General features: G+C 43.3%; 1 protein-coding gene across 1 annotated transcript in view; it reads left to right on the top strand.

Annotated features, from left to right (window-relative positions):
* The first annotated feature begins 896 nt into the window (after window positions 1–896).
* Window positions 897–14386, top strand: part of SIAE (sialic acid acetylesterase) — a 399874-nt gene continuing 386384 nt past the window's right edge. The window contains exon 1 of the mRNA XM_085645673.1: window positions 897–1061. Within this exon, the coding sequence (XP_085501799.1) occupies window positions 1004–1061 (58 nt within the window). The 5' untranslated portion in view covers window positions 897–1003. The remainder of the gene's footprint in view (window positions 1062–14386) is intronic.

Below are 14386 nucleotides of genomic sequence, written 5' to 3'. Positions count from 1 at the left end.
CCGCAGTCCGCCGCATAGTTGATGTACTTGTAACTGGCCCTGGGCACATGCACCCGGCCCCTTGAATTGGCAGGGTCACTTGACCTGTGACGCCTGTGATGGATGGGTGTGGACTGGGGTGAATGTGGAAGGCCAGCCCTCAAGGAGTGGGTGGTAATAATACAGTACTTAGCAAAACACTAGAACGAGTCCAGCTAGACTCTACATCCTTTCACCCTTTAATCTTTCTCACGTGTTGATGTTTTCCCTCTTGTATTATTTTTTCTTTTATAACCCCTCCCATTGTTCACTTTCTCTTTCATACTCTTCCCCTTGTGTGTATTTCACTACATAATTTCATTTCCGTCATCAAATATTTTCCTTGCTTTATCTATGTGTATGCATTAATTAAACCGTCCTTTATTACATGTGTTATTCTTTGCATTAAGCGCGCTTTTCTGCCTGTCTCTACTCGTGCAGCAGTGGCCCGCTGCAGTACAAGTGTCACTTAATTTAAACCCTCAGTTGAGATCGGTTTACCCTTGAAACATATCCCCTAACTCCGCCCGAGGAGAGGTCTGCTGCGTCTGTCTGACGCTGCAGCTCGGCCGAAGTTTCGTCTCCGAAAAAAGCCGATCTGCAGGTTTTCTATGGGGTACAAGAATTACGTAACACCTGGACTGACTGTGTCTCGTATGTTTTGCTCTAATGCTGCATGTGGTAGCGCAGTAAACCTTGTCCTACCGGTTTTACCAATGCTTGTTTATATGTCTTCTTTCCAGTACCTAATTCAATTTGAGGGAAAACGTTAATTTAATTCTTTACACATTTTCACCAAACAGTCCATAGTTTCAATTGTTTCTCTTCGGTTTCCTTTCTGTGAATACCGTCGCATTATTCGCGGATGCGCTTAGACAGGGAGCGACAACAACTTTAAACTTGGTTGTTAGTATATCATGTGACTCTCCCTGAACTGCGGCCACTTCCTGCTTTCAGAACAGAAGCCGTGCGGTGCGGCTGGAAGATGGCTGGGTTTCTGTGTCTCTGCATGATTCTGGTGTCTGCTGTTTCTCCATTTGCAGGTAACTCGTTCATCCATTTTCTGTTCAGTAATGTTAGCAATGTACAAATCTTTCGTAAAGCCATGTTGTAGAAGTTGGCTGGTTGTATAACCGTTTCCCTCGGGTCACTCACTAGTGGTGCTTTCAAATCGTTTTTCTCTCATTTGAGTTCACGCATAGCTTCCAAGGTTTGAGATTACTGATGTGTGCGAGTAAAATCAAGCAATAAAGTCCATGGAAACAGATAAATACCAGACGTTACACCCAGGGCTTTAAGTGGGATGAAAAAACTGTGAGGGTCTCTGAAAGGGGAGTGACCGATTTAATTAAGGGCGTGGCTTAAAAGTACCTAAGCTGAAAATGTATGCCTAGCTTAGTGTGGTATTTTGCTATTTCTGTCATGACCTCCAGATATGTAATAGAGCCAGTAACATTACGCTTACAAGCCAGTACTATTCTAACATGAATAAGCACCAACCATGGCTTCATAATATAGCATATTGAAAATACTTCAGTTCTGAAATGTTGGGACTGTGAAAGATACATTAAAGGCAGTGAAGGTTGGTATCGCTGCAGAGTTCAGATTTATTATTTTCATCTTGAGGGTGAGGGCACAAATAGAGAACCCTATAGGGACCCTTTTCAGCACCTGCTTTTTAGGTCTTGCCTACGCAGCACGCATGCGCTGCTTAGGAGGACCTTTAGCCGTCGCTCTGCTCTTTTTGGAAGCACATACTAGTGCTTGTGGTGGCATCCACCTTGCGGGAGCGCGCAGGGGCGCGCCACAAGCACGAGTATGTGCTTCCAAAAAGAGCAGACTGCGTGCGCACGCACCACTCACGGGCCAACAAACACGATTGCAGTGCCAGCAGTGTGTGTTTCTCTCTCTCTCTCCTGTCTCTCTCTCTCTCTCTCTCTCTCTCTCTCTCTCTCTCTCTCTCCTGTCTCTCTCTCTCTCTCTCTCTCTCTCCTGTCTCTCTCTCTCCTGTCTCTCTCTCTCCTGTCTCTCTCTCTCCTGTCTCCTCATTCTCTCTCTCTCTTCTGTCTCCTCATTCTCTCTCTCTCTTCTGTCTCCTCATTCATTCTCTCTCTTCTGTCTCCTCATTCATTCCCTCTCTCTCTCTCTCTCTCTCTCTCTCTCCTGTCTCCTCATTCATTCTCTCTCTCTCTCTCTCCTCTGTCTCCTCATTCTCTCTGTCTCTCTCTCCTGTCTCTCTCTCTCCTGTCTCTCTCTCTTCTGTCTCCTCATTCTCTCTCTCTCTCTTCTGTCTCCTCATTCTCTCTCTCTCTCTCTTCTGTCTCCTCATTCATTCTCTCTCTCTTCTGTCTCCTCATTCATTCTCTCTCTCTTCTGTCTCCTCATTCATTCTCTCTCTCTCTCTCTCTCTCTCTCTCTCTCTCTCTCTCTCTCCTGTCTCCTCATTCATTCTCTCTCTCTCTCTCTCCTCTGTCTCCTCATTCTCTCTGTCTCTCTCTCCTGTCTCTCTCTCTGTCTCTCTCTCCTGTGTCTCTCTCTCTCTCTCTCTCTCTTCTGTCTCCTCATTCTCTCTCTCTCTCTTCTGTCTCCTCATTCATTCTCTCTCTCTTCTGTCTCCTCATTCATTCTCTCTCTCTTCTGTCTCCTCATTCATTCTCTCTCTCTCTCTCTCTCTCTCTCTCTCTCTCTTGTCTCCTCATTCTCTCCCTGTCTCCTCATTCTCTCTCTCTCTCTCTCTCTCTCTCTCTTCTGTCTCCTCATTCTCTCTGTCTCTCTCTCCTGTCTCTCTCTCCTGTCTCTCTCTCTCTCTCTCTTCTGTCTCCTCATTCTCTCTCTCTCTCTTCTGTCTCCTCATTCATTCTCTCTCTCTTCTGTCTCCTCATTCTCTCTCTCTCTCTCTCTCTCTCTCTCTCTCTCTCTCTCTCTCTCTCTCTCTCTCTCTCTCTCCTGTCTCCTCATTCTCTCTCTCTCCCCCTTCATTCTCTCTTTTTCTCTCCCCTTTATTCACTCTCTCTCCCCTTATTTCTCTCTCTCCCCCTCCCCTGGTTAGAGGTATATTTTATTTAAAAGCACGGATAACATTTAGCAGTCATGTCCGCTTTGATGAGGACGCACTTTGTGAGGAGATAGTCAGGCACTTTCTCTTTTTCCGAGCACGGGGCGATCCCAGAGGTGAGATGCTTTCAGTATTTACTCTTTGATATCAGATTAAAGACCCTGGCTTTTTTTTATTCAGATTTGTCACAATCCGTGGACAGCCTTTTAACCATGCTTTATGAGGCGCCCACGCAAGGAACTTGCTTAAACAGACAAAAGCACTTTGTAGAAAGAAACTACTCACAGGGCACTCTTCATTCTGGGATAATTAGACAAATCGAGGGCACCGCGTGAGTTCTGTAACCAGTCCCTTACCCAGCTGTTCCATGTCAACCCAGCTGTTCCATGTCAACAGATGGCGCAAATTACTGACAGCATTTGGCTAATTGGTTAATAAGTAGGACAGTCTGAAGCTGGTCCTCGGATTACTTTACTAATCCCCTTAAAAACAAGCATTTGCAATGCAATAGGTCTCGCATTTGTTGCAGTTGGAGCTACTGGCATTGTAAATGGCAGTGTTTTTTATCGATGTTTTTGTTTGCAGTGGAGTGATTATTTAAAAATTACACACTATACCATATTATAAGCTATTCTAGCAACTGTACAGTAAAGCTATGGCTATTTTAACGTAAAGGAGTGTGAATGGATGAATAAAAATACAAAAAACAGGATCTAAACATTTACGATGGAATGTATAGCAGGGGACAGGGACTACCGATCACAACAAATGTACTTGAAGTGATTGGGGCATCATATGCAATAAAAAAAATCGGTAGTAAGGGGTGTCAGCGACGCTTGTGCAAATGTTGTTCAGCTGGTGAAGTGGTCAGCTCTGTTTGCAGATGCAAAGTGGTGAAAGGTGAAGTATTCAGCTCTGTTTGCAGGCACAAAGGGATGAATGGTGAAGTGGTCACTCTCTTCAGCGGTGAACATGCTCTTTACTGTTGCTCATGGGCATCAAGAGACTCTGCCAGGTCTAAGGCATTCCAGAGACCTTATGATGGCTGGGGTTTGTAAATGAACCTACATTAAACACCACTAAGAGATGAAGCGATTTCCGCAACATCACATGATTTTTCTCCAAAATGTGTTTTTTCAGTTTTACTTTTTGGATTCCTGGGATGCTCTGGCATAAGATTCCCGGTTCCACCATGATTCATTTGGTACAGTAAATAAACACAATAACCAAAAATACTCTCAAACTGCAGTTTAACGGAGACGTGGTTTTCTGTGTAACAGACAAACGCCTGACCATGGTCCCAGCAGGGGCACGTGCCACCTAATCTAGAGACACTTCTCTCACAGGAGTTGTGCCAACTCACCTGCAGCCAAAGCTATGGGTCACAGGAAAATGGGATGGAGAGTAAGGGGGGTACAGGGAGAGAGAGAAAGGGGGCACAGGGAGAGAGAAATGGGGGCATTGAGAGAAATGGCGGACCGAGAAAGAACGGGGGAAGAGAGGCTGGAAGGGTGAAAACGAAAGGGAGAGAGGGCACTAGTGAGGGGGGTACCGGAAGGGGAAGGAGGTGGACAGGTGATATACATTTTAAAAAGTAGGTCTTTGGCAGTAGGTGATGACTGCTGGCAAGGACCAACACCCGGAAAGGAGGTTTGACATCCAAGCCCCCACTATTATAATGTGAAACTATCATGCAACTACAATATCACAAAGGTGCTAGTTTTCCAAAGACACATGACCCGCCTGATGTACACACTACAAGATTCTTATAAGTCCCAAGAACATAAAGACAAATTCATCTGGCACATTGGAAAAAAATTATACTTTTCAAATAGCCCTCCGTATTAAATTTTCTCCATTTCTACGCTCGGTTAACAGATATAACTACTACCCAATCAATGGTATTCAATTGATCCACCTCGGAAGAATGAAGGCTGAGGCAGACTTGCTGGGAGTGTAACCTCTGCCCCTTAAAAGTGTACGTCTCACTGAGCCCTTCTGCCGGTATTGTGTTGGACTGCTGGTTACAATTCGATCAGTTGAGCCCCTTATGTGTAGCCTTTAAACAGAAACACAGCAAAGCCCGCTTTTGTATTCGCCAGATAACTAGGAAAACCAGCTATACACGAGGCGCGAGCAGCAACCGGAGTCACAGAGGTAGAGAGACCAGCCTTGGCTCTGCCGGTTATGAATAACTTAACATCCACGTACCTACCAAACATGAATGTGTCCTTCTATAATGAATGTGGTATACATGTAAAGTGCTCCAATACCTACGGATTGAGTTTGCGCTAAATAAAAAAAACTAAAAAATAAATACAAACACCTAACAGATCTGTTTCAGGTCAGGCAGCGGAGTCATAGTTCGCCCGACCCTTGTGAAGACAGAGCAGCTGTCCCTGAAAATCAGCAGGGCAAGGGCCAGGATGTGGTCCGTCGGCTAAACTGCCGACTTTGGTGCTGGAAACCAGAGTTTGAGCCCCGAGGTCGCATCAACATCCTGTGATTCAAATCACTTAATCTCCCCGTGCCTGAATGTGTAATGTAAATACGGTGCTCGTGTAAAGCGCTCCAAAAAACTTTGGGTCGAGTTCGTGCTATATATATATATGCAAAAAAAAACAAGTGCAAAGGCAAGTAACAGTACAAGGACATGTCGCCAGCTAGTCACATGCACTCATAACCACACCTACAGGCGACGCAACAGCACAGTGAACCCATCCGCCCAACACCAGACATTTTGCAACTTGCTTTTATATGGTGTACGCATAATTATACATTTGCCACACTTGCCTCATACCATCATCTCCTGCATATTTTTCCTTTTCTCGCATAATTTAGCCAGCCCTGCCAGTTATACTATAATAAAGTAAACAAACTAAACAGTTCACAGAACTTACCCCAGTAAAACAAGCGTCTTCAAATCGGTCGTGTCTCCAATGAATGTCGCTGATTCGCCTTCTTTGAAAATGTTCAGTGCTGCACGTTTAAATAGAGCATTGGATGCACAAAAGATATCACTAATAGAACTAAGTAAACAAAGTAATTGCTAGAAATGTCCTAAAACATGCTGCCCTAATTATCGCTTGCCATGCAGCTTTTATGACTAATGAAGGCGTGGCGGTGGCGCCAGTAATACGCCTGCTCCCGATCACAACACAGAAAGTGAGAATTATCACAGCATGAGACCCCACAGTTATCATTAGCACAGCATGTCGACAGGCGCCCCAGGCTGCTGGAGCACTCGACTATAATTAATGCGCAGCACGTCTTCCGGAGACGAGCACTCAACTGGAATTAACGCACACAAGCTGTTCCACTGTCAAGCGTGTTCACAGACCAGAATCGGCTCGTGCCCAGACCAGAATCGGCGCAGCACGTCTTCCGGAGACGAGCACTCAACTGGAATTAACGCGCACAAGCTGTTCCACTGTGAAGCGCGTTCACAGACCAGAATCGGCTTGTGCCCAGACCAGAATCGGCTCGTCCCCAGGTCTGTCTCCCTTGGGAGTAAACACGGCAACAATAGTCTCGTTGGCGGCAGCGCTTCACGCTGCAACGCTAGCGAGACCTAAAAAGGAAAATCTCTCAAGAACATCCCTTTTCGCAGCTGGCAGCAAAGACCATAACAGGCTAGCATGAAGGCTGCTGGTGAATCCGAGACAAGGCGAAGGCAGGCCTCGCGCGTTGACAGATATTCTGCGGATGTGTTCCATACCAGTCGGTCGCCCACCCAAAATAAGCCAAACATGCATTGGCATAGCCAATAGGTCTCGCCTTTGGGACATTATAAGTATTTAGCTATGCAACAGTTGATGTTGCACCAAGGATATTGTGCTGCATAATTAAATACTTATAAAGTCCCAAAGGCGAGACCTATTGGCTATGCCAATGTTTGTTAGAACTGCTGGTGCTCGGCAAGACCTGGCACACTTAAATCCCTGGTTACATCCATATGAGTATAGCGCTCCTCATACCTGTGTAGGGTTTCGCAGCCCTTTACATCATGCACACATGATAAGGAACAATGAATCATACGTGCATAAATCAGTCTATAGGAAATGTTGCATAAGAGTGAGGATTACAAATTGTAGGAATCACTTCATCCATGCTAGTAAGCAGCATATTTTAACAGTGTTAGGTCCGGAGAAGCACAAACTCAGGATTTTAAACGTACATCAGTGGTTGGTTGTGCTACCCAAACAAAACGTTTTTGCAACATCAGGATAATGAAAGTCTGGGGGGGGAAAAATAACGTTCTAACCTATACCACGCAGTTTAATTACAGGCCCTTCATAAGTAATTGTGTTATAATATGATTGTAATTTATAAACTGTAAGTAACAAAAGGATCTGTTCCAAAAGCAGTAACCCACAGAGCTACCCACATAAAATGCCCTTTAGTGATCTGCATATATGCTTTTTTGCAGCAGGCATATTAACCCTAAGTGCTACTTCAGGAGGGGTGAAAACTGCCACTAGTCAAAACGCTGATCTCACTCCACCAGGAACATAATTCACAAGAGTTATCTTGGCAGGATTTTAATTGTTGCCAGAACTCCTGAACACACAAGGAATTTGGCAGAAGGTGTTTTATTTGAGAAAAAACAGCACCTGAGGAGCGAGACGGTCCCCACATTGTTGTAGTTAAAAGGGCCGAACCAGTAAAACAGAAGTAAGTGGGCCCAGCATTGGCTCCAACGGTTTACAAATATACAGAACACACAGGCCTCTGCACTCTGTAAAGTAAAAGCAAACCGTCTGAAAACACAGTCAGAAGAGGGAAACCTGCGTATGCAACATGCGGGCCCCTGCACCACAACAGTTGAAACAAATACTTTATTATTAAAAGAAAATGATTCCAGTACCTTAGAAGTCGAACCACCATAAACTATTAGGAAAAGGAGGCCCCTGGGGGTGTTGGTGTGCCTAAGTGGCACTAAGGTGGACACCCTTTTAGGTGGCTCACTGCGTGAGCCGCGGGCAGCCGCAAATTCCTGGCAGGAAATTTAAATAAAAAACACATCAGGCTGCCGCAGCCTGCACTGAATCCGGACCCTGCAGGTAGTCAGACAGAGTCTGTTCACGTGCACGACTTGACAGGCGCCAGCGGCCCCACTCTGACAGAGGGTGCCAATTTAAGATAGAAAAAAAACTGTGATACTCTGCAGATAATGCCACAGGCGGCTGCCAAAAGGTTTCTGTAGCACTAACCGGGAGTGGGTGGGGAGACAAAAAATTAGCAACACAGGGAAGGCGCTAGCCTGATTCACTTGGCTGGCTGTACACTCACTGCTAGGAGCAAGATGGAATTGCAGACCACGTGAAACAGCGGGTCTCAGCTGTTTACAATGAAGTCAGCTGAGCCCGCAGTGGTAGTGGCTGTGATCAATCACGTCTTCCTCACAGTGCACCAGTTGTGTGAAAGCGCTTAAAATGCGTGACTAATGCATTTTGGTGCGGTGATGTGGACCAACACACTAAAATGCATTAGCTAATGCCTGATGCGGGGTTCTTGGCCGGACTGTTCCTTGGAGAAGATTCAGAAGCCTAAGAAGCTTGTTAGAGATAGGAGAGCCAGCTAATTATTAGGGAGAGCTGAGCCAGGAGGCAAGCTTGGCTCTAGGAGCATGAGCACGGGCTGACCCAGCCCAATATTTGTCATGTAAATGGTGCAACATATGTCGCGTTCAAAAATGAATAAAGAAGATTCGAATTTTAAATCAAAATTTAAATGTGTAGAAGTGATTGTTTCTTAAATCAACTTACAAACATTTAGGACCCCATCCCCAAGAGCAGCTCATCGTGTTCAGGTTTTTGCTTTGCATTCCGGGATTTATAGTCCTGATTATCAGTTATAAACTCAGGATTACAGTTCCCAGAACGAAAAGCAAAAACCTGGACTGGTTGAGTTACTCACACTGGAAAATTGAGAGCTTTGATTTATTGAAAACTTGAGCGCATTGATTCTTTTCTTCGTATAGGGTGGCCAACCTTTCATACTCACATGACATTCACTGTGCATGTTGTCAAAAGTTTATCTGAGGTTGGGTCTGTGAATCACTGAGTGCGTTTTATGTTTTTATATTTCATCAAAGCCCTTCTCGAAATCAGACCCTAGTCTCTTTTAGGTGTGACTACAGTAATTGAGTTCCAATCCCACTGCCACATTCTGGAGAGACTATAGAATATTCAGTAGTGCTGGAGTGCTAGGCCTTACAGCACAATCTCTTATTCAAGTCGTCAAAGATGTTTCCCCTTCGGTCCTATGAAGCTTTGATCGCTGACAAAGCATTGAAAGGGAAAAACATTACCAATACGAGTTTAACTTGTGAAGCCCATGTGACTCCACAATGAGGACCAAGAATCACTGAATAGGATTAAGGGTTTGTATTTGGATTACTAATCAATCCAGTAAATATGCGAACCAAATGTAAATTCAATGAATACATTAGTACAATATGCAAAGTGAAATGTCTCGAATGTCAGCATGATCAGACTTCAGAAGTAGTCTAAAAAAAAGGAAATAAGTGTTTAGCATAAAGCTTCACACTTGCAAGAATAGGGCAAGCGGAGAGGTTTGTAACTCTCAAAGTCTAAATGGAATCTCTCCTAACTATAACTATGAGAACATCAATTTAAAAGTAACAGGAGATTCAGAAACGCTTTCTCTCTGTATTAACCACCCGGGACTAATAAGAACACAAATTCCCAATGTATCAAACTGAGACTGCTGTTCACAGCCTTGAACATCTTGCCAACATGGTACATTATGAACAGAAAGCTTCTTTCGACTATTATTTGTCCACGGCCAAGTTTTTTCAGGCCTCTCTGTCAGCCGCCTAATACAGACTAAAACGTTTCTCTAGCTAAAAAAAATATTAAACCTGCAAGAAAATGAAAACATGCTGACAAGCAAAACACATTTCAACTGAGGCCTTTAATTAGGCTAACTTTAGTTAAGCATTTAATGTGCACTTCGACTACATGGTTGCACATGCACACGTGTAAGTTATAGGAGTAAATGCAAACGTGACTAAAACAATACATGTTTACATATGCAAAATAACTTGAATTGTAAGTGTAAAACACGAATAAAGAATACTTGATTTCATGTTTAAACCAATCTTTAGTGTATGCTTATATAAAACTCTAGTCTCTACAGTTAATACATTTCAGCAATGCGTTTAAATGCTTCACACATGTTAATAAATGTATTGCACAGTTAATATAAGGTCAAATGGACAATAATGATTGCAATTCTGTGATGCGTAAGGGTGGAGTCTAAATTGTGTTGCTGCAATTCCTCCCTTGGATGGCGATGTTAGCCATCACAAACAACATATGAATCTTATCCGATGAGATCAAATCAAAATCCTGAGGTTTTCATCATCCTTGCTTCCCAAGCACCTGTAGCTTCCAATTCCTTTAAATCTCCCTTTAAGTCTGTAATATTCTTAATGAATTTCTTCACCTCTACACTCTTATCAGGAATGTAGATGCATCATTGCTTAACTTTGAACATCTTGCAGACTCCGCCCTCCTTCACGAGAAGGATGTCTAATGCAAGGCGCTCCTGCATCACCATCAACCTTACAGCTATTGTTTGTGTCCACAGCTAACAACACATTTGCAGTACTAGTAGCTAAATTATCAATTATAGTGGACAACTTTCTAATTTTCAAATCATTCAAAACTACTCCTACAGAAGGAACCAATGTACCAAATCTATCTCCAACTATTTCAGTAGCACTACTGCTTCTTTTGGTTCTAGCATGTGATCTCCATGCATTATCATCTAAATGCTCTACGTGATAAATCTTCGAGAAGACTATTGCCAAGCCTCGGGTACAGATCGCTGGGTAATGTAAAAGATGCATGGTATCCACAAACATAATAAACAATGGGAATGACAGGATCCTGACTTCATAAAATAATGGCAAATTTCTCCCATATTCAAAAATGTGATCACAATCACTTTTTCCCATACATTTAGTATGAACTATGGATTAACTTCTAAGCACACATAATTTCCCTTTATCAGGGGTCTCCAGCCAGTAGCTTGTGAGCTACTGTAACTCTCCAGCTACCTCTGAGTAGCCCACCTGTGTGCAGCCCAGCTTATTAAATTAGAAAGCTTTTGCTTGGTTGAATTAACATACTTATAAAAAAAATATGTAGATTATACAACACTAATATTAGTAGCTTTCAATGCGTTTCATTGAACATAAGTAGCTCGTAGTACAGAAAAGATTGGAGACCCCTGCTCTTTATGTTTCCGATCTAAAGTTAGTGCAACCATAGTTCCTGATTGTTGATGTTCTAATTTAGCCCACTTGTGTCTATATTGTTGGTCTTTCCCTGATTTCAATCTAGCATCCATTGCCCTGCTTCTGTCTTTTGCTAAATCTAAAAATGTATTTTCAACATCTATTAAAGAATAAGACAAGTTGTTCCTGTGAGCATACACTGTATCTAATGGCATTGTGGGTTTAAAGAAATAATAAGCTGTATCCATTTCTTTGGCATTGAGGTGACAATTTAAATGCTTAAACATAGACACTTCTGAAAGAAGGAAGTAATAATTCAAATAACAATACTGGAAATTACCCTTTCCATATAAAAGGCTCATCAAAAGACTACAAGTAATACCACATTTAAGAGGAATGTGATAAGTTATACCCTCTGCAGCTGATGCAGGTAACCGTGTACAGACACAGCCGGCCTTTGCATCCATAGGGTCAATGAATTCATAAAGCAACTTAAAAGAAGCATTTGAGGAGAAATCTCTTCTTGATGAATCTACATGCAGTGTTTTACAATCAAATGTATGCAAGCAATTGTCAGTAGGAATTGGGGTTCTAGTTATAGATTTAGATCTAATCTCAACTGATTTGGGATGTATGGTTGAAGATAATCCTTGAAGCAAAATAATTAGTCCAATAATCACAGCTACTAACACAATTGCTAATATGAGCTTATGTCTATTAGGGTTACCAGTTTTCATGACTTCACTAAATTAAGACTGTTGAGCAGAAAATAGCAGCAAATGGGTTTCTTCTGCATTTTGTTTACCTATGCAGATGGCAAATCAAAGCCCGTAAATCATGTGATGAAATTATTTACAGTGTTTGTGAGTCTTCCCTAGCCCTACTTCGTCTTCTTCTAAATGACACCCTCATGCTCCTTCTCCAGCCTCAGACCTAGGGAATCTTCGTAATTCTTTCTAACAAAGTCTATTCAGTAGTCGCTAATGAAAGCACAGATCAGTGTTCAGTTTAGAGATCATGGCAATGATAATTTGTGTCAGTCTATTCAATGGCAAAGTAAAATCAAAACATAGTTTTGCCATAAGTTTTAGTTCACGGAGGTTCAACTAGAATTGCACTTTTATCCTCCAAACCCCAAAATCCTCTCTCTCTCTCTCTCTCTGTCATGTGCTGCAACATATGTTCACAGTGCGGATTGGGCGCTCTCTGTGAAGTGCCCACTTTCTGCTTGTCCACTTCATTTCTCAGTGTGGGTTTGGTACGGGTGGGGACTGTCTGTTGTAGGGCATTGGTTGTGTAACTGCACTTCAGGTTCTGGAGGAGCTTGGTTTCCCCGTGTTTCAGGATAGTTTGCTCTTTCGTCTGTGTTTCATGGTCGACGTGGACTCTGCTACCCGTGAAGTGTGGGGTGTGAGGTCAGTGTTGCACATGGCACAGGTTTTTTTTACCTATGAGGGTTGTGTGTGGTGTGGCCATGGTGATGCTCCATGTTATTCTGGGCTATTTTGCACTTTCTTTCATGGCTCTGATGCTCTACCCATTTATGGAGCAGTGTGTACAGGGGAGGCTTGGATGGAATCGCTGGTGGTGTCATCAGTGATGTCATTTGAGATGTTGGTGATGTAGTATGTGGGGTCCCAGGTGGTGCCTAATGGGAGTGCTGGTTGTGGTTGACTCTGCTGGCTGGCGAATTTCTGTGTTTTCTTTTGGTTTGGGACGATGATTTCACTGACCTTCCCCTAGCTGTGGCATTGATTTGAAAAAATATATAAATACATATATATATCCACAACAAAGAGTAACCTCACTGAATGGAAGCCCCAGGCAGGTAAGTATTTCGTAGCTTTAATGGAACAGACTTGCCAGCAGAATGCAGCGTAAACATAAACTTCAGTGTTCAAAAGCAGCCAAACTCATTTCGGGAACTCCGGTTCCCTTCCTCAATGGCTATCAATCTGCAACAAGTTTGACGGCAATCCTCGCACAATATATCTTCCAGGGCCCTGCCCAGGTGGGTGTGGCCTTCACGGCCTTCTGGTTCCTGTAGTGCCGAGGAAATTCTCCTACAGTGAGTCCATCTTACAAGGGCAGAAAAATAAATAGAAGTATTTAAAACCCATGTGGGTCGAAGCAATGTCACTTTGGCCATGCACCACCAACTCACTGGAGGAACATTATCAAGTACTACAGGGACCAGCAGGCACAGGGGTTGCCGACGCCCACTGAGGCGTGTCCTAGTGAATATTAAGTGCTTGAACAGTGTTGCGTCACCTGACAACCAGCCCATGAAGAAGTGTGTGACAGCACGAAACGCGTCGGGCTCTTCGTTGCCGGTGAATTGTTTTTGTCTTCTCAGCAGCAGCTTTTCTAATAAAGTGTGAATACTTACCCTCTTGTATGCGGCCTTTTTCGAGGGGACAGCTCTTGTTGTGGATGTTTTACCGGCCAGTCCTGCCGGGAGAAAAGGCCCTGCCGCGCTGTAGCGGACCAGTGCTGATGCCAAACGACGTACAGCAGTCGGACATAAGGGGCGCAGAGGAAAGTTCAAAGGTGCAGTTGAGACTGAACTGACAGTGCGCCAACCAACAAGGGACTGTATTTATTTCACTTTGGCCATACACAACCAACTCACTGGAGGAACATTATCAAGTACTACAGGGACCAGCAGGCACAGGGGTTGCCGATGCCCATTGAGGCATGTCCTAGTGAATATTAAGTGCTTGAATAGTGTTGCATCACCTGACAACCAGCCCATGAAGCAGTGTGTGACCGCACGAAATGCGTCGGGCTCTTCGTTGCCGATGAATTGTTTTTGTATTCTCAGCAGCAGCTTTTCCAATAAAGCGTGACTACTTACCCTCTTGTATGCTGCCTTTTTTGAGGGGACAACTCTTGTTGTGGATATATATATATATATATATATATATATATATATATATATATATATATATATATATATATATATATATATATATATTCTCTGAGAACACTTCCAAATATGTAGATGCTTTCTTACAAGATCATGTCAAATTTTTGCCTTCTTT

Source organism: Triturus cristatus, chromosome 3_1, assembly GCF_964204655.1.
Source record: "Triturus cristatus chromosome 3_1, aTriCri1.1, whole genome shotgun sequence".
NCBI classification, from domain to species: domain Eukaryota; kingdom Metazoa; phylum Chordata; class Amphibia; order Caudata; family Salamandridae; genus Triturus; species Triturus cristatus.
Note: the sequence above shows the minus strand (reverse complement) of the source record. Positions and strands in the feature narration are given on the sequence as shown.